Below are 24,962 nucleotides of genomic sequence, written 5' to 3'. Positions count from 1 at the left end.
AGTCAGTGATTTAAAAGCATTATTATCTCAGTTTCTATGCTTTCTGCGTCTGGGTGGAGCTTACCCTAGCCCCGTGCTCAGGGTCTAACATCAGAGGTCCGACATCTTTGATGAAGGTGTCAACTAGGAAGGCAGTGGCATCTGAGGCTCACGGCCCTCTTCCAAGTTTACTGGTTATTGACAGAATTCAGTTTCCCGTGGTTGTAGGGCTGACTGAGGCCCTCAGCTCCCAGAGGCTGCTTGCTTTCCCTGCCTGTCCTGCTCTTCACAACACAGCTGTTTGATTCTTCATGAGCCGCAGGAGCATCTCAGTGGGTTCTAATATATCTCTGTCTTTGACTTCTGTCTCTGATATATAAGAGTCTCTTTTAAAGGGCTTACCTAATCAGGTCAAGCCTCCCCCCCGCCCCCAGAATAATCTCATTTTTGATCAGCTGAAAGTCAAATGATAAGGGACCCCAATTATATCGTCAGAATCCCTACATCTTTTCTATGTAATGCAACCTAATCGCAGAAGAGAGACCCCATCAGATTTACAAGTTCTGTCCACACTCAAGGGGAAGGGGCTAGACAGGGAGTGTACACTAGAGAGAGGGAATCTGGAGGCTGACTTAGAATTCTGCTGACCAGAGTTTGATTTATACTATTAATATAATTTGAAGAGTACAAATTATAGAGATACAGATGGACTGGAAGTACTAATAAACCACCACATATCAAACAGTTGAAAACAGCTATTTTCTAAAATAATTAGAATTATAGCTTCAGTGTACTGTATTTTTTTCCCTTTATTTAAAATATAGTTTAACTGAACTGATTGATCATTATATTTTAAGAAAAGAATCTCATTGAAACCTCATTGGAAGTTTTTTATTTGCTTCCCAGTGAACATGTACAATTTTGAAAATCCTCAGTTTCCTCTTTTTACATAATTTTAGTGCTTAGATCTATGATCTGAACTATTTTGCAATTCTACGGTAATGTTCTCCTAGCAACATGAAAGGGGAGACTGAATATTGTGCACAATTGGCAGTGCAGTGTTGCTTAGCTACCTATCTTTTTAATTTGAAATATTAGGCATTTCAATAATAGGTAGCCCTTAAGCTCTTAAGTGTTTGCTCATGACACGTTTGCAGTGTTTTATGTGTGCTTTTCACCTTTGTATTGTAGCTGTTACTGTGAAAGGCTAAAAAAAATAAGAATGTACTTAATAGCAGTCAGTAGACTACTTTAACTACATAAAATCAGTCATTTTATGAGAAGTTCTAATATGGACACAAGTGAAATTATAAGCTATACTTTAATATGAACCTACCTCAAATGCAGCTGTACTACCAAATGCAATAATTATACCAATCTGTCATTTGATTGCAAGGAAAATCATTGTAGAATGTCTAAAATATTACCTATAGTTGTTTTAAAAATAGCAATCTTGTTACACTCCAGAAGTATCATTAAATAGTCCTGGAAAAGCACTTTATTATGTTGCTGTCATGCTATTCATGTTATTTTTCCTTAAAGTAGGATATCAAGTACTAAACAGTATTATTGTAGTGCATCTTCTAATTTGGAAAAGATGAATATATGAAGATTCTTCTAAGTGGATTCTTTTAATAGAAGTTTTTCCTATATGTTCCTCTTCCGCCCCCCCCCACACACAAAATAATTTTAAAAAATACATATCCATTGTAGAAAATGTATTTTCAAAAGTATGGGTAAGTTTAGAGAAGACATTAAAACTACCTAATTCCAGTTTCTCCAAAGAAACACTATTAAGATCTTAATATGGTCCTTTTCTTTGAATATGTGGAGTTTTTAAAATATTTTATTTATTTATTCATGAGAGACAGAGAGGCAGAGACATAGGCAGAGGGAGAAGCAGGCTCCATGCAAGAAGCCCAATGTGGGATTCGATCCCAGGACCGAATTCCAGATCACACCCTGATCCAAAGGCAGACACTCAACCTCTGAGCCACCCAGGCGTCCCAACTTTGAATATTGTTATAGAAGATCATACTTCATACTTAATTTGAATTTTGCTTTTACTTTCTTATTATTATAAGTGTGTTTCCAAATCATTAAAATTGTTTGAAAACATTTTTTGATTATTATTTATGTGGATGTACCATATTTCCTGCATTGTTATTTAATATGGATTGTTTTCTGTTTTTTATTATGTAAATAACAGAGAAGAAAATCTTTGTGCATAACCTTTTATCAGCATTTTTTTTTTAAGTTTTTCAAAAATTTATTCATGAGAGACACAGAGACAGAGACACAGGCAGAGGGAGAAGCAGGCTCCATGCAGGGAGCCTGATGTGGGACTCAATCCCAGGACCTGGGATAACACCCTGAGCCAAAGGCAGATGCTCAACCGCTGAGCCACCCAGGTGTCCCTGTCAGCATTTCTTAATACAGATCCTAGCTCAGAGTATAACAGTTCCTATGAGTGAAAAAATATGAACATTTTGAAGACCTCTAAACATGTTAATAGATTATTTTTCTGAAAAGTTGACCATCCTCATTAACATTTACTAGTTAAAGTTTTAAAAGAGGAAGAAATAGTGAACATATTGTTTTTAATTTGTTTTTATGATCAAGCAGATTAAATTTTTTCAGTGTTAATTAGCCATTTGTAATTATTCTATGAAAATTTTCATTTTCCTGCTCCATTTATTGATAAATCTTTGTGTCATTGATTTTGAGAGATCTTCATGTACTAAACTTATCCCCCTTTGTGTCCGATTTTCCCATTTATTCACCTTTTGATTTTGTACACTTTGCAAAACGGAGCTTTCAAATGGTTCTTTTAAACATCTCTTCACATTTTTAATTTTCATTTATTGCTTTTAGATTTATAAATCCCTTTACAGTGCAAATTCTCCTACATTTTAACTCCTTTTACTCCATTCACCACCAGTGGGTGGGCACTGACTCAAGCTAGTAGAAACTTCTTGTCTCAAATCCCAACTCACAACTGAACATTTACAGAATGGATCTTTCTGGCCCTTGATGCTTACTTGCTGTGCCCAAAGGGCATCCATCCTTTCAACAGTATTTCCCAATTGCTACTGTCCTAGGGGACCAGCAGCAAATGAACAGATGTAAACCTCCACCATTGTGGATCTTCCACTGCATTCCTTCTGCCTTTCCCCAATGCCCGACTTTTCTCATCACCATGACTTCGCTTTGCTCTCCACCAACCCAACTGTAACACGTTGCTCAAGGGCCAGCTCTCCTAAGAAGTTCTTTCTGAGTCAGGTTGCTGGCTCTTAGACTCCTCTGTTCTGCTCCCCACAATGAGTTTTCTCTGCCACTGCTTTCCACTGGTACTTTTAACATAGCTGCCATTAGGATGTGTCCCTAGGTGCAACTTCACAAAGAAAATTTAAAAAAATTTTTTCTACATCTAATATTTCTACATCTAATTCTAAGCCATGTAAAGGGTATTTTTGGTTTATAGTGTTGGGCTAGAAACAAAACTGACTTTTTTCAAATGTTAATCCAAAGCATCAGTAAGAATGTTTTCTTGCCCACTGATCTTTGATAGCTTTTATCATGTACTAAATTCTTGGCTACTGGGCTTGATTGCCTGCTTTCTATTCTGTTGCATTGATCTTTCTATTTTGCATGAGAACAACATTATAGATTAGCTTTATCATATCCTTTTTTGTATTCAGGACTGTTTACTTGTTTTTATAGCATTATTTGGATTGTCTACCTTACATCTCATGCTATGGCTATTTCTATTACTTTGTTTTTTATTGCTGTTATGAATGGAATTTTTTTTCTGTTCTGCTTTTTGACTCATTTTTGCTAACATTGAAAGATTTTTTTTCATATTTATCTCAAATCTGAGCTCTTTATTCTTCATAATTATTGAGTTGATTTTGTAGAGTTTGTTGATATCTAATCACAGTATTTGCATATGAAAATTTACTTTTCCTTACTAGAAGTTATGTCTAGGTTGGCTGAAAATTCCAGAGCATTATTAAGTAAAAATCTTAACTGTGGATATTCTTGTCACAGGGAAACTAAAATCATAGTTAAGGAAAAACTGTGGTCACTTTTATATTTAACAAATTAGAATTAAAAAATAAAGCATCTTTAAATATCCTATATTACACTAATTGCTTTGCAAATTTGCCATGAGTAAGTTGCATGAAAATCCTGGGTGAAGTTTATTTTCCCAGCAGAGGGGCCACATTTGGGTAACATTAATTACTAACTTCGAAAGTAAAGGAACTAGACTTCCCATCTAGGTTGCAGGTGGGAGGAGGAAGCTTGGTAAATCAGTCTCTGGCTTCCCCTACTTCATTTCCTGGAGCAATTCCTGGCATGGTGGTGATGAAGTTTTGGGATATAGGTGAGGTCCGGTGCCGACAACCAAGAAAGAATTCTTGAGATGTCTTTGGTATTAAATGGTTGTTTTATTGAAGCACCAGGACAGGACCCATGGGCAGGACGAGCGGCTGCCCCGGGCCTGTGAGGAGTGGCTGATTATATAACCAGGAGTTGGGGGAGGTAAGCAAAAGGGAGATTCCAAAAGGATTTTCGTGTGCTGAGGAGGACCTACAAGATCCTTGGAGGCCTTGCCCATTGTCAAGTTAAAAATTGGTTTTCCCTCTAGCAAGACAGTAACATTAAGACAACTGAAGGTTTCTTTTTTTTTTTTTTTTTTTTTTTTCAACTGAAGGTTTCTGAAGAATGTCACAGATATCCGACCTTGGGTGGGGGTAGCTTTGTCCTCAGCTAGCCCTGTACCCTCATCAGTGGCAAGTGAAGTCAGTCTCTCTCCAGGAAGACCATAAGAGAGAGCTGAAAGAGCATCAATATAGTTCCTTTAATGGGAAGGGTGTGCAAAGGACATTCATGAAATTTGCCTTTAGAAGACATGTAGCAGGTATTTTTCCTGGATGGCTTCCTCAGAGGAGTCTGGCTCTAGAGAACTGTTCAGGTGTGACAGACGCTGGTTGAAGTCCTTTGTGAAAGTTAGATGAGTTAATGGGCCTGGATTTCTCAGTCAGAAGAGATTATCTTGACAGACCTCCCCCACCTCAACAAAGTTCATGGTGGACAAGAGGTTGATTAGTTGCCCTTATGCTGTTCTTATTTATACCGTTTTTGCAGAAATCTGAAGCCACAGTATGCAGATGGGAACTTTATTTTCTTATGATAATAAAGGATCAAGGTATTTCCTTCCACATTAATTATCACCTCAGTGGATATATCCCATAAGTTTTGATGCATAATAAACCACTTTAAAACTTAGTGGCGGGATCCCTGGGTGGCGCAGCGGTTTGGCGCCTGCCTTTGGCCCAGGGCGCGATCCCGGAGACCCGGGATCGAATCCCACGTCGGGCTCCCTGCATGGAGCCTGCTTCTCCCTCTGCCTGTGTCTCTGCCTCTCTCTCTCTCTGTCTCTCTCTCTGTGACTATCATAAATAAATAAATAAAAAATTAAAAAAAAATAAAACTTAGTGGCTTACAATAACAACCATTTACCTTAGCTCATAATTCTGCAGGTTGACAGTTTAGGTCGAATTTAGCTGGGCAGTTCTGTTTTTTGGCTGAGTTCCCTCATGAGTCTGATAGTCCTGGGTTGGTTAGATGGGTCTGCTTCTGGGAGTTGGCTCTTGTCATCTGGGGGACCTGAGTTCTTCTCCACATGGTGTCTTTTCCTCCAGAAGCCTTGCCTAGATTTTTTCTCATGGTGATAGCAGAGGTCTGAGAAAGCAGAAGCAAGCAAAGCCTCTTGAGGCTAGCCTTGGAATTAGGACACTGTTGCTTGTGTTGGATTTTGTTGACCAAAAGATGTCACAAGGCCAGCTGATTCAAGGAGCAAGAATATAAAATCCATTTTTTTTTTTTTTTTTTTTTTTTTTGGTGAGAGTTGCTGTAATGGCACATTTACAAAGGACATGGATACAAGGGAAGTTGGGAGAATTGTGCCCTTTTTTTTGTCACCAATCTGCCACAATTAGGTGAGTGAAGGACTCAAAGATATGCTTAGGACACTATTTTCCTCATCAACGTAAGATTTTAATTTTGCTCCCTTTTTATCTCAACCTGTTGTCCTTGTATAATTTTTCACTTTGTACCATTCTTTAATTTTTGATTTCTTATGCATCTTTATTTAAGTCAATGCCAAATAAAATTTTTTCTAAAATTATCTTTTGGTTCCTTATTAAATCTTATTCCAAGATATGTTCTCTGCGTCTTCAGGATATTTCTTTCTCATGTGTGGGAGTGTTTTTACGCATAGACCTCATCGTGTTTTTTCCTTTTTCTTAGAACGCTATTGGTATGTGCCAACAGACTGTGAGGATGCTTCTCACGATCTACTTAGGTTTGAATGCCTTCTTAGATCTGCATCTGAAAAATAATTTTGTTAGACATTTCCCATGATTGGCAGGCAGTCATCAAATGTGGTTTTGCTAAACTAAACCAGGATCATCTGCTCCTGTGCTACCTATGCCTGGTTTGGGGGCATTTTAAAAGGATAAAGTATATGGAAAAACCTATTTCTTAAAATGCACTACTAAAAGGGTTTTTCCTGTATTTTCCCTTCTCTTCAGAGCTTTTCAGGTAGATATTGAAACTTCTTAGATGCAGTAAACCATGGTCAGTGCCTCTCTACCTTCTGACTTTTTCTTTACTGGGAATTGTGTTTAAATGGACAAAGAGGGGATTTGCCTCAATTTGCCATTGAGGGGATAGGAATGAGTTACACTACTTGGGCTACCTCATAAAGCTACCCTTCTACTCTTGTAAATCCTATTTCTCTTTAACAGCAGGCAGAAAAAGGAAGAGAGCTAAAGTCCTTTTCTCAGTTGATAGAATTATTGTGTTTCACAGAGCAGGGCAATCCTTTGCATTGTGTGGACTAATCAGAAAACTTGCCCACTGTTAATTTGTTCATAAACCTGATTTCTGGGACTTTCAGATAGTAAATTATCTGAGGTTTCTCATCCAGAGGTTAAATTCATTTTAGTAAGATGTACTCTTGTCTTTCCGTGCCTTTATATGTATTTTCCTGAAAAGATGGGCAAGGCTGCAGTGGATGATTCTACGTAAATGGCATGTTAAGCTAAGAGTCCAAGTTGTATTTAATTAATAATTCATTTGCCATTCTTTGTTAATCAGAAATATGTAATGAATATACAGTAAAATATGGCAACTGCAAATAGCCATTTTGAAAGCTGAGATTTGCTGCTTTTGTTAGCCTGTACAGTGTTATAATGTAAGTAAATACAAAATTCCATTATAATTTTGGAGTGATTACATACATTTCTTTTTTTTTTTTTTTTTTTTTTTTTTTATGATAGTCACAGAGAGAGAGAGAGAGGCAGAGACATAGGCAGAGGGAGAAGCAGGCTCCACGCACCGGGAGCCCGACGTGGGATTCGATCCCGGGTCTCCAGGATCGCGCCCTGGGCCAAAGGCAGGCGCCAAACCACTGCGCCACCCAGGGATCCCTTACATACATTTCTTAGTCCTCCATTATTACATTCAAAGCTCTAGCACTTTGCTCTTCTCACTGGTCCTTTCCTGGGCATCAATAGTCTAAATATGGGACACATCTCATTGAAAGACCAGGAAGCAGTGCCTCCAGAATTCTCTGAGTCAGTCTTTGGAATAATAGATTAAAATAGCTGCCAGGACCAATCTTAGAAGAAATAATAGTGACTTCCAAAGAAGCTGTAGTTACCTTCTTTCTTTCTTCTTTTTTTTAAAGATTTTATTTATTCATTCATTCATGAGAGACACAGAGTAAGAGAGGCAGAGACATAGGCAAAGGGAGAAGCGGGCTCCATGCAGGGACCCTGACTTGGGACTTGATTCCGGAACTCTAGGAACACACCCTGGGCCAAAGGCAGGTGCTCAACTGCTAAGCCACCCAGAGATCCCAAAGTTATCTTCTTTCTGACAACTGTTCTAAGTTTAAGATCTAATGATACAACTGTGGTCTCAAGGAATCCATCTCATTGGAAAGTGACTAGAGTTTCTAGAGCTGCAGAACTAAGATTGCTATTAACTACTTGATTATTATTTCAGTAATCTCTAATGAATCAGAGAGCTTAAATTATGTTCACCTTTTTTTTTTAAAGCATGAGCTAGTTTAAGTACTACCTGAAAGTTACAATATTTTTAAACTCTGAAAGTTCACATCACTTGAAATCTTTTATTTTATTTTATTTTATTTTTCACTTTAAATCTTTTAGCACTGAAATTCATTAAATTGGTTTATGGAACAATGATCTGTATTATATATTATAGCCTGTTTTTTAAGGCCAGATTTTGACAACATTTATTTAAAATTTTAAAAATTAACCTCTGTGTGTGTGTGTGTTTAAATACCATATAAACCAGAGACTCCTGGTTATTGGGGAAAATGTGAATCTCCTTGATAAGGTCAGTATTCTTAAACTGAATTTCCAAGGAACATCCGCAAACTATTGTATAAAGGTGTGCTTTCACTAATAATAATGATAATCTTTTCCCTGTTTATGGAAAAGTAATTTTTGATTTTGCTTTTTCAACCCTTTGGTATGGATTACAAATTGTTTGACTAATAGAAAATAAACATGACAAAAAACAAACAGTAGTCAATCATGGATAGTTCAGCCACTTGCCTTTCATTGTCACATGCTTGTGATATTTACCTTACCTATCTTTAATAGAACTATGCTTTATATTAATCTAGATTTTGTACTGGAATTAAACTAAGATTTTTTATAGTGTTTCACAAAGAACATTGAGACTTCCAAAAGCTCTGCCATCTGAAATGCCACCGGACTTACCATCTTGTAAGATACTAGAGGGAAACAACTGCGTCATCATCATCATTTCACATATGATCACAGCCATTGTAGAGTTTTGAATAGAAGGTAATATGAGGGTGGGACGCCTTGGTGGCTCAGCGGTTGAGCATCTGCCTTCAGCCCAGGGCGTGATCCTGGAGACCCAGGATTGAGTCCCACATTGGGCTCCCTGCATGGAGCCTGCTTCTCCCCCTGCCTGTGTCTCTGCCTCTCTCTCTCTCTGTCTCTCATGAATAAATAAATAAAATTAAAAATTAAAAAAAAGGGGGGGGGTAAATAGGCCTCATAACAAAGGATGAGGTGGTCTCAAAAAAAAAAAAGATAACGTGAGGAAGAATTGGTGTTTGAGGAGATTTCTGGAAGGAGGTGAGAATAGACTTAGAGTGAGAGTGGCATGTAACCACTGTAAACAGTATCGTCAGTTGTGTCTATATTATGTAGTTAATTAAAACTCCAATTTTTATCATCCAGATGAAAATGGTAAGGTGGACTTCTTTCCTGTTAGGTTGACAAGTTAATTTTGAATTGAGATGTATACAAATTAAAATAACAAAACTCGGATTGTTTAAAACATTGTTCCTTATAACTAACAAACACAAAAGAAAGTTACCTAAAAAGTACTTTGCATTTCATATCATCACTTCTCTAGGTAGGAACAGGTAGTTTATAGACTACTTTTTTAACAAATACATCATTGCTAGAGTTGTGCCTTCATTTCATTCCGAGGAGGTTTATGTTACTATGCCCATTTTATAGATTGAGAAATTCAGCCTGGCAAGGTGGCTTGACAGGTAACATGGGCTTTAAGTGTTAAAACTAAACATGGGAGCCAAAGCAGCTGATTCTAAGTCCCATGCTCTTTGAACCATACCACACCGAGCCCTCATTTTTTAATTATTTATTTAGTTTTTTAAATTACAAAAGTAATGTGTGCTTAAAACCCAACAATACCTACAATCATACATATGAGGCTTATATACATATATATACACACATTATACAAATATATATTTGTATTTTAGGGAAATATGTCTAGCAGCAATATGATTGACAGATGGAAAAGAGAGGGCATCTTGGAAGAAGAGAAACTAGTTAGGACACTATTTCAGTAATCCTGACAAGAAATGATAAGAGCTGGAACTAGGGTAGTGGCAAAGGCAGGAGAAAACTTAGAAAGGACAGGCATGATGGGGGAGAAAAACCTGTAAGAATTAGTAACCCATGGAATTGGGAAGGTCTGAGAGATGAAGGAGCTAAGAATGACTTCCATCTTTATCACTTGGGCAACATGAAGATGGCCCTCATGTGGATGGAGAGATGGAAAACAGAAAAGAAAGAACAGAATCAGGTGGAGGACTCAGGAATGAATTTGCTCTTGGCTCTAGTAAAGTTTGTGATCCTTTAGAATATCCAATAGAGATGTCTGTTAATTGTACATAACCCTAGGGATTAGTATAGAGTTCCATGTTAGTGATAAAGATTTGGGAATCCTAAGCCGGCTGACAGAGGTCAAAACCAGGTTACAGGTGTCACCCAGAGAGATTATATAAAGGGAGAGAGTCCATGTCTGAGGGCAGAGCTCTAGACAACACTAGCATGTAAGGAGCAAAGAAGACTGAAAAGGAATAGAGAAGTGGAGGAAAAACCTGGGGAGAGTATCACTGAAGCTAAGAGAGGAGAACTTCAGAAGAGAAGGAAGAAGTTGCAGAAGGATCACCTAATTGAAAACCAGGCATTTCCATAGGTAACGTCTCCATTTATAAAATTAAAAGAAAAATTGAATTCCATTGTATCAAAATATGCTTTTGAATTCTTTTAGTGGGTTTATAATGTTGTGTACATTCGGCAACCATCAGATATTTTACAGCATAGATAATAAACATTAAGTAACTACAGAAATGTGAGAGGGTATTACTAGCATGGCCCTTACTGATGAACTCTGGTTGATTTGACTTGATTTGTTTAATATTTAAGCTTGCCTGCCTGCCTTGCTTCCTCCCTGCCTGTCTCCTTTCCCTTTGTAATGTGATGAGTTTAGGATTAAGATCAGGGGGAAGCCTTGGTGGCTCATCTCCGCGTGTGATCCCTGGGGTCCTGGGATCAAGTCCCACATCGGGCTCCCTGCAGGGAGCCTGCTTCTCCCTCTGCTTGTGTCTCTGCCTCTCTCTGTGTGTCTCTCATGAATAAATAAATAAAATCTTAAAAAAGAAAAAGAAGAACATTAGGTATCCTGGTTATGTATGGAAATCCAAAGTATAAGATACAGATCCCTTTAAGAGATTTATGAACCTTTCTTGGCTAGTTTACATGTGACTAAAGCAAATTTCAGATTACAGTTCCTCTTCACTTTATTCTACTCCAAAGTATGATTCTAGGGGTGCCTGGGTGGCACAGTCAGTGAAGCCACCAACTCATGTGTTCAGCTTGGGTCATGATCTTGGGGTTGTGGGATGGAGCTCCATGTAGGGCTCTGTACTCTCCTCAGTCTGTTTGGGTTTCTCTCTCTCTCTCTCTCTGTCCCCCCCACCCCACCCCCACTCTTTCTCTCTCTCAATAAATGAATCTTTAAAAAAAATATGATTCTCATATCATAACTAACCTTACAATATTGGCCAGCAGTTTATGAGTTTTTATGAGTCCAACTCTTAAAAAGATGATAGTCCTCGGCCTCCAATTTCAGGGACATAATGTAGCTGTTGCAATGACAACTAAATGGAGAGGACTGGTCTGTCTTTCCTCGCTGGACAAAGAAATATACAAGACACTTGGCTGGGTGTTGAGAGGTAGGGAGTAGACAAGGGGATGTAAAATGGACTCAGCCAGACTTTGCCCCCTGGAAGCTTGCAGGGAGATAAATGACATAGATAATTATATTACTAGAGAGATGTAAGAGTAGAAGGAGCTATACATTCAAAGAAAAGAATATATCAGGTCAGAAATTCTGGAGGAGTTGGCATTTCAATTTGTGAGTTTTAAATAGGGAGAATGGAGTAAGGAACATACTGTCTCAAGGGCTTAATATGACCAAAGGTATGGGTGCCCAAGCAATTATTTGTTGAATATTAGAACAAATGGAATTGAGGGCATTTGTTTTCCCACTGACTTCATCATATATATATTTGTCTCTTGTGTGCCAGGCACTGTGGCAGGTGGGTGCTAGGAGGGGGTCCTCCGACCCTCATGGAGCTACAGTCTAATAGGAGAGACAGACAAAACCAACAAACTAATGAATATATAAATTCAAAGCAAGAAGGATTGTTAGGCTACTGAATCACTCGGGTGAAGAGAGCGATCGGTTGGCTAGATAGGCAGGGAAGCCTCTTTGAAGGAACATAACGGCATCTGAAACTGATTTTTGTAAGAACCACATTGAAATATTTACCCAGTTAGAAGTTTTTTTGTCATTGTTGCTATCCTAATACATTTAATTTGGCTAAATTACTTCCCCGTCAAATATAGACTGAAATTTCTGTGTTCCATCAGTATCTGATCCATTGTTCACTTTACCATGTCCTCTTTGTTTTGCAGAAACCAAAACTGAAAGACTGGCATCCTCCTGGGGGTTTTATTCTGGGATTGTGGGCACTCATTATAATGGTTTTCTTCAAAACGTACGGAATCAAGCATATGAAGTTCATTTTCTAGACATGATGTGTGAAGAAGACTACATGGAAGACTACCACCTTGGATAAAATTTAATGTCATTATACTTTTTAAAAAAATACATTGTTCTTGTTGAATTGGGCACAAAGTATAGGAAACCAAATTTGAGTGAACTATTGATTTTATAACTTAAAGAAAAATAATTGTTAATGCAAATGCTAAGTGGCACTGATTATACTTGTTTTTTGTTGTGTGTGTTATTAAAAAGATGGGACAAAGATCAGTGTATATTTAATGGCTATTTTTGAAAATAAAAATTTCCCCCCATCTTAACTTCTTTCCATTCAGAAAAGAAAAAAAACGTGAACACATTAAATGCTCACTAGCCGAGGTAACTTCTTTCAGTGTTTTTGTGTGTGTTCTCCTAGTCTTTTTTTCTATATTTTTTCCCCAAATAGAGATCATATAGAATATTTCATTCTGTAACTTTGCTTTTCATTTTACAATATGTTATCAACCCTTTCCCTCTCCTTGGACATTTTTCAGAACACATTGTGAACGGTTGCACAGTATCCATTTTATGAATGTACAGTAAGTTATTTAATACACTTCTGTTGTTGGACCTACTTACCTTGTTCTCAGTCTTCCTTTGGTTTGATCTTTAATGTGTTAATATTTTACCATCAGCCATTCATGAAATTATGCAGCTTTAATCATAAGTAAATATGAAAGAATTGGTTCCTTAACTTACAGTATTGATAGTCTTTGGGACCTTACCTGCTGTCAGTTTATCTGGAAAATGTAAGGCCTTTGAAAATTTCATGTTACTGACTGCTCAAGAGAAACAAACTCTCATTTTTCATTTCTAAGCATTCTGTGATCATTAAGAATTGATTATGTCCTCTTCAGTTTCCATATCGAAAAAGATAGTTTCACGGCAGCCCAGGTGGCTCAGCAGTTTAGCGCCACCCTCAGCCTGGGGCCGGATCCTGGAGACACAGGATCGAGTCCCATGTTGGGCTCCCTGCATGGAGCCTGCTTCTCCCTCTGCCTGTGTCTGCCTCTGTGTCTCTTGTGAATAAATAAATAGAATCTTAAAAAAAAAAAGAAAAAGAAAAAGAAAAATATTGTTTCATTCTGTTTAGGGTAAACCTGGTTGGTTTATATACTGGCTGGATCTGTCTTTCTGAGATAATCCGTAGAGTGGATGGACTGTATGGAAATTACACGCTTATGCTCCTGCCTTCATGTTTGACTGATGCACCACATAAGGCAGAAAAGACCCTTCTGGTCTATGAGACGGTGCAAGAGCTTCTATCTTCATCACTGATGTTTTTATCTTATCAGCCATGTTCCTGTCTTTCTCATAACTGGAAATAGTATTGAGATTGTGTTTTGCCATCAGCCCCAGGTATTTTTTTTTTTTTTTTTTTTGCACACAAGGGGGAAAAAGATGCAAGTTAAGTGTGTCCCACAGGATACCTTTTTATATCTTATCTGGTTTTGTTCCAGAACTTATGTGTTAATAAATCTTTATTCATTACAAAGATCTCATTTATAATCATAGGCAACATTAAGAAGACAACTCTTCCTCCACAATAAAACCTCCTAAAATTAGTATTCCTGAGGACTTGTTTGCCTTTTAACACTTAAAATATTACTCTTTAATTACATGCAAAATGGTCATGCTTTTCACAGGCAAAGGATTAACTGCTGTCTCTTAGGTTAGAACAAATGATGTTAAGGCTTTTTGGCAGCTATGAATCTTCATTTTAATTGATCTTATTGGTGTGCTAGAGAAATTCAGGTATTTTATCTGAAAAATGGAGAGGGATTCTTTTGTACACAGAAAGAGGGAAAAGCAAACTTACTCCCGACTAGCCAGGTCATAGCAGCACTAAGAGACAAGAAAAGGTTGACCATAGCACGCTGCAGACACTGCCACAAGGTCAGGGACACTGTGGTGGGGCGGAGCTACTTAGCGTCAGAAGGAAATATGATTGATCTTGAGCCAAAGTAATTTAGCTTGAATGTAATGAAACGTACCCTGATGGTAAAGACTGCTGGAAAGTAAAAGGCTTCCTCTTCAGAGGCTGCAGAAGGTGCCCTTCTTAGTTAAAACCAAACTGGGAAAAGTAATACTGGATGTAATATACAGGATTAATTTTGCCCAGGCAGGGTTTCAAAGGGCAGTTATTTCTCTTTCTGTTCCACTATTGAATTTTCAGAATACAGTTAAAGCAGAAAGCTTAAACTATGCTAAATGTTCAGCTCGTAACCATAATCTTTTTGCATAAAGTATATTCTGCTTTCAATAATAAGTAAATCCTCTGCATGTGGTAAGTGGGTAATATTGTAAGTGCAATTAAATAGTCCAGACTTTAAGTTATACCATAAAAGCGCATCCTTAAATATATTCTGGAGTCACAAAGAGCTGAACATGGTTAAGAGGTTTTCTTTTTTGTCTTTCTCAGTGTTGTTGTGAGGATCAGATGAGATAATGTTACGACGAAACACTCTGGAAATTATAAATATATGGCGGTGCTATTCTCCTTATTTTGGCCTAGGAAGCCGCCAACGGAGAAGTTAACGACGCCGCCATCCCTCTTCCTGGTGCACGCACTCACCTGTGTAAGCTACTTACTGTGGGTCTTGTTCTCTTCGGTCTTCTTCGCCCCTTGCCAGGGTGTCCTTCAGGGAGACAAGGAAAATAGATAAATGGGTCCTGGCAGACATGGCCTGACCTTTTCGGGGAGGGACAGGATATAATGAGGCTGTTCAGCAAAGGCAGCCCGCAGGAGAAAAAGAAACCAAATGATGTGGATTTTGAAATTATGAAAGACATTCATTTGCAGTTTATGAAAGGGAAATGTAGTTTGGATGCAAAGCTGATTAAGTTGGATCAAGAAAAATTGGAATTAAATACATAAAATAATGCATGCATTTATGGTTTCAATTTTTATATATCCTCAGCTAGTTGAAAATGATGATTCCCACAACAAGCATAACTCAGCTTGTTTCTGCTTACTGAGTATTTTCTACTATGGTATATGTTGATAACATTCCTTCCATTATGTATGTTGTATAGCAGAGTTACAGTTACTGTGGGAATCATAATTTGAAATTTTGACTCGCGTGTTTCTGGAAATCTCTACAACAAATGTTGCATTAACATAGAACTTTTTCCATTGATTTTTACCAGAATTAAAACCATCTGTAGCAGTTTCTGTTTTAACTTGTGAAAGAAATATTTTATAAACATACCACAAGGTATGGCTATAAAATAATGAGATCAGCGTCCATTTTGGCTTAATGAAATCAGCCTCATGACCTCCTTGTCACATCTTGTACCCGGGGGCATGTACCCCAAAGGAAATGTTCTCCAGTATCGCCATCCTGTTGCCTGCCCTATCTGCACTTGCACTTGCTATGTAAATATGAAAGGCTTGCAATTCACGGACAGTACACCTGGGCAGTACCCAGTTGTTGTTTTCTCTCAGTCAGTGCAAAAATATTTTGGAAATGTGCTATAAAACATTTGGTTTATTTTAACTGTGTGGACCCTTGGATATGGATGGGATTGATGCAGTTGAAGGTGTAGACCAAGAAGACACTGGTTATGAAAAATCCACGTACTTCAAACATAGAAAAGTGGTAACTGTCATTAAAAGGTGCTTACTGTTTCATCCAGGCTGTTTGCAGCCTCAGAGACTTCAGAGGACTTCCAGATTTGCCCACGGAATACCCAGTCATAGGGTCTCCCGGGTGAGGCTCATGTGATGTGTCTCATGTTCTCAAGATCTGACCTTTTCTGGCTAGAAGTGCCAGCTGCCAACTGCTAGAATTTCAGGGACAGCTGGCAGGAGCAATGTAGGACACTTTCGTAGGGGTCATTGAATAAGGTCATAAATGTAAAGCACATCATACAGTGTCTAACGCAGGAAATTTTCACCCTTTTGTTCTTTGCTGGGCAGGACTCTATCTAGCTCCTGTCTTGACCTCCACTCTGGCCCAGGGGTCACTCTAAAGAACATCAGCCATGGTGCTCCTAGACTCTCCGGTTCCCTTCTCTTCCCCAAGACTTAGTTTTTTAATGTGTTTAACTCCCTCTGTGGTCTGTCCATTTTGTTAGAAACACACCTTTAGCGTGAGTTAATGGACAGGCTCTCCTCAGCCCAGGCCCCAGATGTCTGGATACTAATCCAGTCTGAAGTTTTCCATTGTTCCTCCATCACAGCAGGTACTGCATTCCCAGGAGACACCTGCCCCCCGACCCCCCCCCCCCCATGTTAGTTAGGACTTTGTAAGTTTCAAGTGATAGGAACCCAACTGGAACAAATTTAGACTGAGAAGGGAATTTAACAGGGGGAACAGTAGAATATCTCACATAATTTAGAAGGGGGTCTGGCCTGAGCCTCACCGGGGACTGGATTGGCGCCCGGATCATCTCTGCATTTCTCCTGGAGCCCGGCTTTCTCACATGGCTAGTAACACCGGAGCCTGTGTCCTGTACTTCACCACAAGGAGAGAGGAGTATTACTGTCTTCCTTTATTTCTATTCTAAAAGTCTTGCAGAAGAGCAGGCTAACCTTGCCAGAGTCAAGGATCCACTTGGCCAGGAGGTCAGGGTCCTGTGAGCATACCCCTGGCTGTTAGGGCCTCTCCCAGGGAAGGGAGGGACCGCGGAGCGCAGGAGCCGCGCAGTCACCCTTACTCCCTCCTTCTAGCTTGCTGATCCCGTATGGTCCGCGGAGCTCTCATAGCACCCGGGAGCTTGCGTAGAATTGCAGAACGTCAGGCCCCACCCCTTAGACCCACGGAACCAGAATCTGCATTTTAACAAAATCCCTGAGGAAATTCTCAAGCACATGAAAGTAGAAGCACTGATCTACTTCATCTTCGTAGACTAAACAACCCGAGTTTATCCTACAAGGAGACTGTAAAAGCAAGTTCTTGTAAAACAAACAGCCATAGGTAGCATATTTTACAGGTTAATTGGCTTCTCAGCATTATTATTGAATTCTAGTCAGACCTTTTAAGGCTGCACCACTCTCATTCTCTGTTTTTTTCTTCTGAGCCCTTTGCAAAATGTTTAATGGTTAAACAGGCATCTAATTAGCACTTACTGGGATCCCTGGGTGGCGCAGCGGTTTGGCGCCTGCCTTTGGCCCAGGGCGCGATCCCGGAGACCCGGGATCGAATCCCACATCAGGCTCCCGGTGCATGGAGCCTGCTTCTCCCTCTGCCTGTGTCTCTGCCTCTCTCTCTCTCTCTCTCTCTGTGTGTGACTATCATAAATAAATAAAAATTAAAGAAAAAATAATAATTAGCACTTACTGTATGTAGTACCTGCAAATCCTTTGGCACAATTCTCATCAAGTGGTCCAGATGGCCCTCCCCCTGAATGTGGGCTGGCCTTAGTGACTTAATTCGAATAAATAGTTTGACAGAACAGTACTGTGTGACTTACCAAGCTAGATCGTGAAAGGTGATCTAGCAACTGCCTATTTTTCTCAGGACTCTCGCTCACTGTTGGAACCCGGCCACCATCCCCTGAGGAAGGCCAGGCCACATGGAGAAGCCACGTATGTGTTTTCTGGCCAACAGCCCCTGGTAGGTCACAGCAAGTGGCCCACAGCAAGCTCCAGAGGCATGAGGGAGAGAGCCTGCAGGTATTTCCTGACTGCAACTCCTGGAGACACTGACCCCCAAGTGAGAATCACCACGTTGATCACCAGAACTGTGAGGTAAATAATTTGGGGAAAAATTACTTTATCCCATTAAGTTTAATATGGTTTGTTGTACAGGGATTGTTGCTGAAACACTGTTAATGTTACCCACTCTGGCCGATGCTTTGAGGGATACGGAAAAACAGAGTTCTCATCTTAAGAGTTACAAGTTAATTCTTGAAAGACTCACAGGAAGAAATGAAGTAACGGCACAGCAGCAGATGACAAGTGCCATGTAAGAGCTACCCTATATGGGTTTCAGGAAAAAGCCTTCTATTGCTAATTGAGATAGGCCTATGTTACTAATATTGTTAACTTCCAGGGGAGGGAACAGAGAAGACTCCAAGATGGAAGTGAAATGAGTAGATTTCTCTATTTCTTCCCCGCTCCGTTCACCACTACTGCTCTTTCAAAACTATAGATTTTCTTCGGTCCTGTCTCGCTGACTCAGACTTTCCAGTCATTGGAATAGTTTGCTCTGTAATCTGAAAGGGACATCGAAGGAAGGTAACCAGCTTACCTTCCTTCTTTACTTCCTGCAAATTGACCTCCATTTGCACCCCCATCTCCACTCCTTTGGTCTTGGTGATTGAGTCACTGACTCCATCTCTTCTGGGATTTTGCTTACTCATAAACGCACCTCTCTATCCATCCTGCAGTCTTCCTTTGCATGGATGTGATTTCCCTTGTTTTATAAGATGTTCAAGCTTCCTCATCCTAACAACTCAAAATTCTATATTCCCTTTTAAATGCAAATATAGAAGTGCTACGTAGAGTTCTTTTCCTCTTCATTTCATAACCTATTATTTTGAGTGAATGGGTGGCATTCGCTGCCTTGACTTCCCTGCCCTCTATTTGTGTGGGAACCTTTCCCCTAATCCAGCTTCTGCTTCCACCACTGCCCCAAAACATTTTTTTTTTTTTCTGGTATCAGTGATCTTGTAATTTGCCATATCTGGTGGAATTTTTCTGCCTGTATTTTTCTTCTCTCTCCTGTATATATACAATGGTCGATTACTTCCACTTTTCTTTATTTATTTTGGATTTTATTTATGTATTCATGAGAGACACACAGAGAGAAGCAGGCTCCCTGCGGGGAACCCGATGCGGGACTCGATCCTGAGACCTCAGGAACCTGAGCCGAAGGCAGAGCAACCCAGGTGTCCCTGATTATTTCCACTTTTAAGAACTTTCCTCTGCCTCCGTGATGCTGCACCCTCCCCAAGTTTTCATCACTCAGCCTCTCCTTTTTGATCTTCTCCTCCTCCGGTTCCTTCTCTTTGACATCACACTGCAGCTGTTCTGCAGAGTTCTGTCCCCAACCTCTTCAGGTTCAGCACCGTCCCTGAGTACTTGCATCCCCATCTGTGGGTTCCACGACTGCCCCTCTGTCACTGTCAGCCAAATTTCTCCATCTCAGAATCTCTCTTGAGTTTCAGAAAGGCCCTTTTATACTCGAAATCCCCTCAGGAATCTCAACTCCGCGTAGCCCAACCTGAATTTATAATCTCTCGTTATTGTCCCACTACCCAGCTCTTCTCGATTTCCTCGTGCTCAGTTAAGATCCTGAATCCTCTCTGAATAGGCACAGATTATAAAGATACCTGTCCCGTGTAAGGGCTCACCGTAAGCCCTTACTGCAGAGGAGGCTCTTAGTAATCGGGTGGGCTAAAGAACATACTGTGTAGATATTGGTTAGCCTTTTTGCCCAGCACTTGCTCAGTGGGCCCATGGGGGAATAAGTGGTTATGGGGGCCAGGATGGGGACCACGGGCTCAACAGGTCCTGTTTCTCCTCACTAAGGCTGATCTGGCTAATGCTACCTCTGAGTAGTGCTTAGTCTATCAACAGCAGAGACCGACGTTGAAACCCAGCCACGAATTGGTGCTTCCCTTCCCCAGCTGACTGGTAATAGGTTGATTATGTTGCCCATCACAGAGTGGGAGAAACCACCCACACAGAAGCAGGCACATATATTGGGTATGGATTTGTATTCTCTACTCTTAAAGCTTTGGCCTGCATCACCATCAATAAACTCACCGAAATCTTTATCTACCATCATGGCCTTCTGCCTGAGCAAGGAACTCAGGTCACAGCAAAGGAAGTGCATCCATGAGTATATGTGCATGGAATTATTTGAACGTACCACATGCCCCATGACCTGAGAGTGGCTGGCCTAATTAAAGACGGAATGGCTCACTGAAGATTCAGGTATGACACCATCTGGAGACAACACTCTGAAAGAAGGGAGTTCTCTTCGACAGAGTACAGACAGGCTTTGAGTCAGAGACCACTACGTGGCATTATTTTGCCCATAGCCAGAATCCACAGTTCTGGGAACAAGGCGTGGAAATGGGAGCAGCTCTTCTCACTGTTGCATCTAATAATCCATTCAGGAATCTCTGCTTCCTGTCCCACCAGCTTTGTGCTTTGCTAGTATGGAGGTCTTAGTTCTGAAGAGAGGAATGCTTTCATCCAGGGGACACACAGCGGTTCCATTAAACTTGAAGAGAAGACCACCACCTGGCCATTTTGGGTCCTGATAGCACTGAACATGCCAACGATAAGGGGTTACCCTACTGACTGGAGCGATGGAGGTCAATTACCAAAGGGAAATTGAGTAGGTGCTACTCCACCTGAAGGCAAGGGGAGGCCGTATGGCAAAGGGATCTCTTTGGGGGTGCTCCTTGCTAGTTCCATGACCAATAGCAAACATTCATGGAAAGCTATAACAGTTGCCCCCCACCCAAAAAAAAGCAGGATGATTGAAGACTCAGTCATCTGAATGAAGGTTTGGGTCACTCCACCAGATAAAGTACTGACCAATTTGGCTTCTGGCTGAGAGCAAGGGAAATAAACAATGGGTAGAGGAACATAGGAAGCTGCAGATCCAGAATACCCCATGGCCAACTACTGGAATGAGATTGTAATAGCCCCACATATCTCCTCTTTGTCCGTTACATGTTTATGTGTGCATGCTACTTCTCTCTTTCCCCACTTTTCTATTATGCTAGTTGGTGGTACTTAACCTTATTAATGTAGCATTTAGGGAAGAAACTATTCAATGGGGGACGCCTGGGTGGCTCAGTGATTGAGAGTCTGCCTTTGGGTCAGGGCATGATCCTGGGGTCCTGGGTCAAGTCCCACGTTGGGGTCCCTGCATGGAGCCTTCTTCTCCCTCTGCCTGTGTCTCTGCCTCTCTCTCTGTGTCCCTCATAAATAAGTAAATAAAATCTTTAAAAAAGAAAAGAAAATATTCAATGGGACAGATGGAATTCAGGGAGTAATTAATAGAGGAGCCAATAGTGAATATGGTACCAGTTGTGGCTGCGTGTCTCCTTATTTTGTGAAGCGTGAGAATTTCTTCAGTTGTATAAATAGCAGCATCTTGTGAGATGGAAATACAAAGTTGCATCACTGTTGTATAGTGTCAGCTGTGTGTACAAGAGTGAATGCAGAAGCTAAGTAGCCAAAGGGATATACTGGGCCCATGATCAATTCATTGTCCCCTAGCTCCAAACCCACTCATTATGCATCTGGGATAATGGAGCTGAACCCTTTAAGAATTTCTTTTGTAGTTAACATGATGCGAAGCTTTGTCAAGAGACGGTGCGGGGGGAACATGGCAGGAAGAAGGAGCTTCTCTTCCTGTTTCTGGTGTGCTCCTCCCTGCTGTCTGTGTCTCTGTGTGAGAGCATCCGTGTGTGTGTGTGTGTGTGTGCGCGTGCGTGCGTGTGTACGTGTTTTCTGCAGCACCTAGTGGCTGGCAGCACAGAGCACCTTTGTGTGGGCAGCTTCATAGCAAAGTTGCTAACAAAGCACCTTCTTATGAATGGCCACCCCAGGCAACCTGCCCCCAGCAGCTTTGCAGTGGGTACAAATACAGGGCACCTTCCCCCAGCACACACCCTTGGGCACCTCCATCACGGGGTGCTGCTGGCAGGGCACCTCTCTTGGACAACTTTCCCTACACCTCTCAGGTGGCTTTTCAGAGTTCTTAGGTATGCCTTCTTTCAGAGGATAGCTTTGCCTAGCAGTCCAGAGAATAGCTTTCTAGCAAGTTCCACCGAGATGGCCTCTTTGCCATCCAATGAGCCCCACTGCACCCTCTCTAACAATGTCTGGACCTCAGCCCTCTGGGGACTGGGGGGTTCCTTCTCTCTTGGGTCTCCTATCTCAACCTGGGGGTGGTGGCCACCTCTGACGCCTGCTGTTTTTCTATTCTCTTTCTCTCTCAGCAGCCAACTTCCCCTTATTCTTAATTCCTTGTTCAAATGGTTACATAATCTCTGTCTTCTCTTTGGACTTTGACACACCTCCTCACTGAACCTGATGGCATTAAATGGTGAGATGCTTGGCCACAGTCATTTAAATTGTTCAAATTACGCCTCTGGCGGAGTCAAAGAAAAAGTCCTCTTTCCTCCCTGAGAGCTGGACAAAGGATTGGAGCCCCTTCTTACCACCTCTGCCTAATTCTGAAGGCTTCCCTGGGAAACTTGCACTGAAGGTTAAAAGATGGAAGAAGTACTTCCTTGTGACACAGTCGGGCAGCTGGAGCCAGCCCAGGAGATGCACAGACTTATCATACATGTGGAAACCATCCCATAAGGGTCACATCGACTCTGTTTTTAAAACTCTGGATCCTTTTGGCTCTAGGCAGCTTCCTCTTGCTCTTCGTAATAAGTACATGGAAATGAAAAGATCTAGGCAACAGGATTTCTTGTAGCCCTGCCAGGAAAGAAGATGGATCGAAGGGGGAAAATATGTTAGAGGCACACTGGTGTGGGAAATATTCTAGTTTGCTTAGTTTAGGAACGTGCTTACGGAGTAAGAAGGCTGAATAGTATAGTGGTTAAGAGCCCGAGTTTTGCATTTCTGTAGCTTGCCAATCTCATTAATGCACATTATACAAGGAAAAGAATAATTAAACATTACGAATAAGAAAATACACTTACAAACCAATAAAAACCAAAGGTGAGGGAGAGAAATTGAGGCTGAAATAAGAGAGACCAAATAAAAGGAGTAAAAACAGTACACTACAGAAGTTAAACAACAAAACCAGAAGCTCAGTTACAAAGTATAACCAGGGAAAATGAGACAAAAAAATTAAACCTTTAGTTGTTAAAATCAGAAGCTTAGAATTTCAAGGATGTGTTTGTGAATAAAGCAAAAGCAGGAAAAGGAAACAAAAATGTTTTAAAGTGGCAACAATGGAGGCAAAATTTAAATGGAATACAAAGAGCAAGCGAAGTAGCTGGAATTATTCATTTTAAAGGAAGATTTAAATAAAACTGAAACTAGTCAAAGGAATCTAACATTCTCTAAGTGCTAAACATTTAGAGAATGAAACAAACTAAAAATAAATATGGAAAACAAGGGATGAACAATTTAAAACATGAGAAGAGCAACATTTTTTTTTTTAAAGCAATTTGCCTGCTTTTTAAGAGACACCTGGCTTTTGTTACTTTTATCCCCTAGGTAACTCCAGCATCCTGGAATTCTAGTAGATTGTCTCTGTAACTTTCATCCCCAAGGTCAGGTTTTTTGCAGAGCACACACCTTTGGGGCTCCTTTAGGCCAAAAGCCAAAGGTAACAATCAATTCAAAATGCTTAGCCTTTTTCTCCAAAGGCTCCTGGCTCCTGTGTCTACAAGGCTTTTACCTCATACCCTGAAGGGTTGGGCGTGGACACAGGCCAGCAGGTGCCTGTCACAGATCCTCCAGCAGCCCAGCGGGCGTTCTGCAAACATGCTGCCTGCCCCGTAGCTCTCGGGGCGCTTATGAAGCCTCTTTCCTTCTCTTCACTTTGGGGCTGTAGCTCCCACAATCCTGCTGTTTGGTAGTGTTTCTGGCCTTAGAGGAGAAGCAGGTAAGTGGTCTCCAAATTCTTCGGCGACCACCCACAATAAGACATGTACCTCTCGCTGTGACTCCTGCAGGATGTAGGGAAGGCGTTAGGGTTCGGCCAGAAAGAATTCTTGAGACCTCTTTGGTGCAAAAAGGTGATTTTATTTTATTTTTTTAAAGATTTATTCATTTATTTATGAGAGACAGAGAAACAGACACCGACAGAGAGGAAGAAGCAGGCTCCATGCAGGGAGCCTGACGTGGGACTCAATCCCAGGCCTCCAGGATCAGGCCCTGGGCTGAAGGTGGCGCTAAGCTGCTGAGCCACCCGGGCTGCCCTAAAGGTGATTTTACTAAAGCACCACAACAGGCCCCATGGGCAGAAAGAGCCAAACTGGGGTCATGAGAAGTGGTCCTTTAGCTACTTTCAATTTGGGGGCGGGGGGAGGGGGGTTAGGGAGAGTGTGAGTCTCTAAGGAATTTTGGAAGCAAGGTTTCCAGGACCCTGAGGGGCCTAGCTGTTGTTGGGGAAAGGTCATTTATTACCATCTAATAAAACCTGAGTCAGGAGACCCTTCAGATGTATATCGGTGGGCCATAAGCTTGGGGGATGATTGCCAACACGTATCTTGGGGGTTTAGAGATAAAGGAAGTTTCCAAGGAAATTTTTGTATGTTAAAGTAGACCTGCAGGATCCTGGGGGTCGGGCTAAGGTTGCCTTTTGCCTTTAGCAAGGTATGAACATGGAGGCAGCTGATGACCTTCCTAGAAGAAGGTCATGCTACCTGTTTCAAGGACTTGCCTATGGGCTGTAAGTAGTAAGGAACTTTAATTTTTCCTCTGCCTTGGTTCCCCATATCACTACATATGTACGTGCATCTATCTATACAACTAAAAAAGAAGTTATACAAAAATAAATAAATACAAAAAAAATAAAAAAGTTATACAAAGTAAGTAC

General features: G+C 40.7%; 1 protein-coding gene and 1 long non-coding RNA gene across 3 annotated transcripts in view; both read left to right on the top strand.

Annotated features, from left to right (window-relative positions):
* The window catches only part of PIGK (phosphatidylinositol glycan anchor biosynthesis class K), a 135,900-nt gene extending 123,192 nt beyond the window's left edge, over positions 1–12,708 (top strand). For both annotated transcript variants that reach the window (XM_072834116.1, XM_072834115.1), the window contains one exon: positions 12,354–12,708. In XM_072834116.1, the coding sequence (XP_072690217.1) occupies positions 12,354–12,470 (117 nt within the window). In that variant the 3' untranslated portion in view covers positions 12,471–12,708. The remainder of the gene's footprint in view (positions 1–12,353) is intronic.
* On the top strand, positions 1,958–11,038 carry LOC140637814 (uncharacterized). The gene is made up of 2 exons (XR_012034860.1): positions 1,958–4,658; positions 4,697–11,038. It is a non-coding gene; the product is annotated as an uncharacterized lncRNA (long non-coding RNA).
* Positions 12,709–24,962: the final 12,254 nt, after the last annotated feature.

The sequence above is a fragment of the Canis lupus genome, chromosome 8, assembly GCF_048164855.1.
Source record: "Canis lupus baileyi chromosome 8, mCanLup2.hap1, whole genome shotgun sequence".
Lineage (NCBI taxonomy): Eukaryota > Metazoa > Chordata > Mammalia > Carnivora > Canidae > Canis > Canis lupus.
This window is presented reverse-complemented; position numbering and strand designations above follow the sequence as displayed.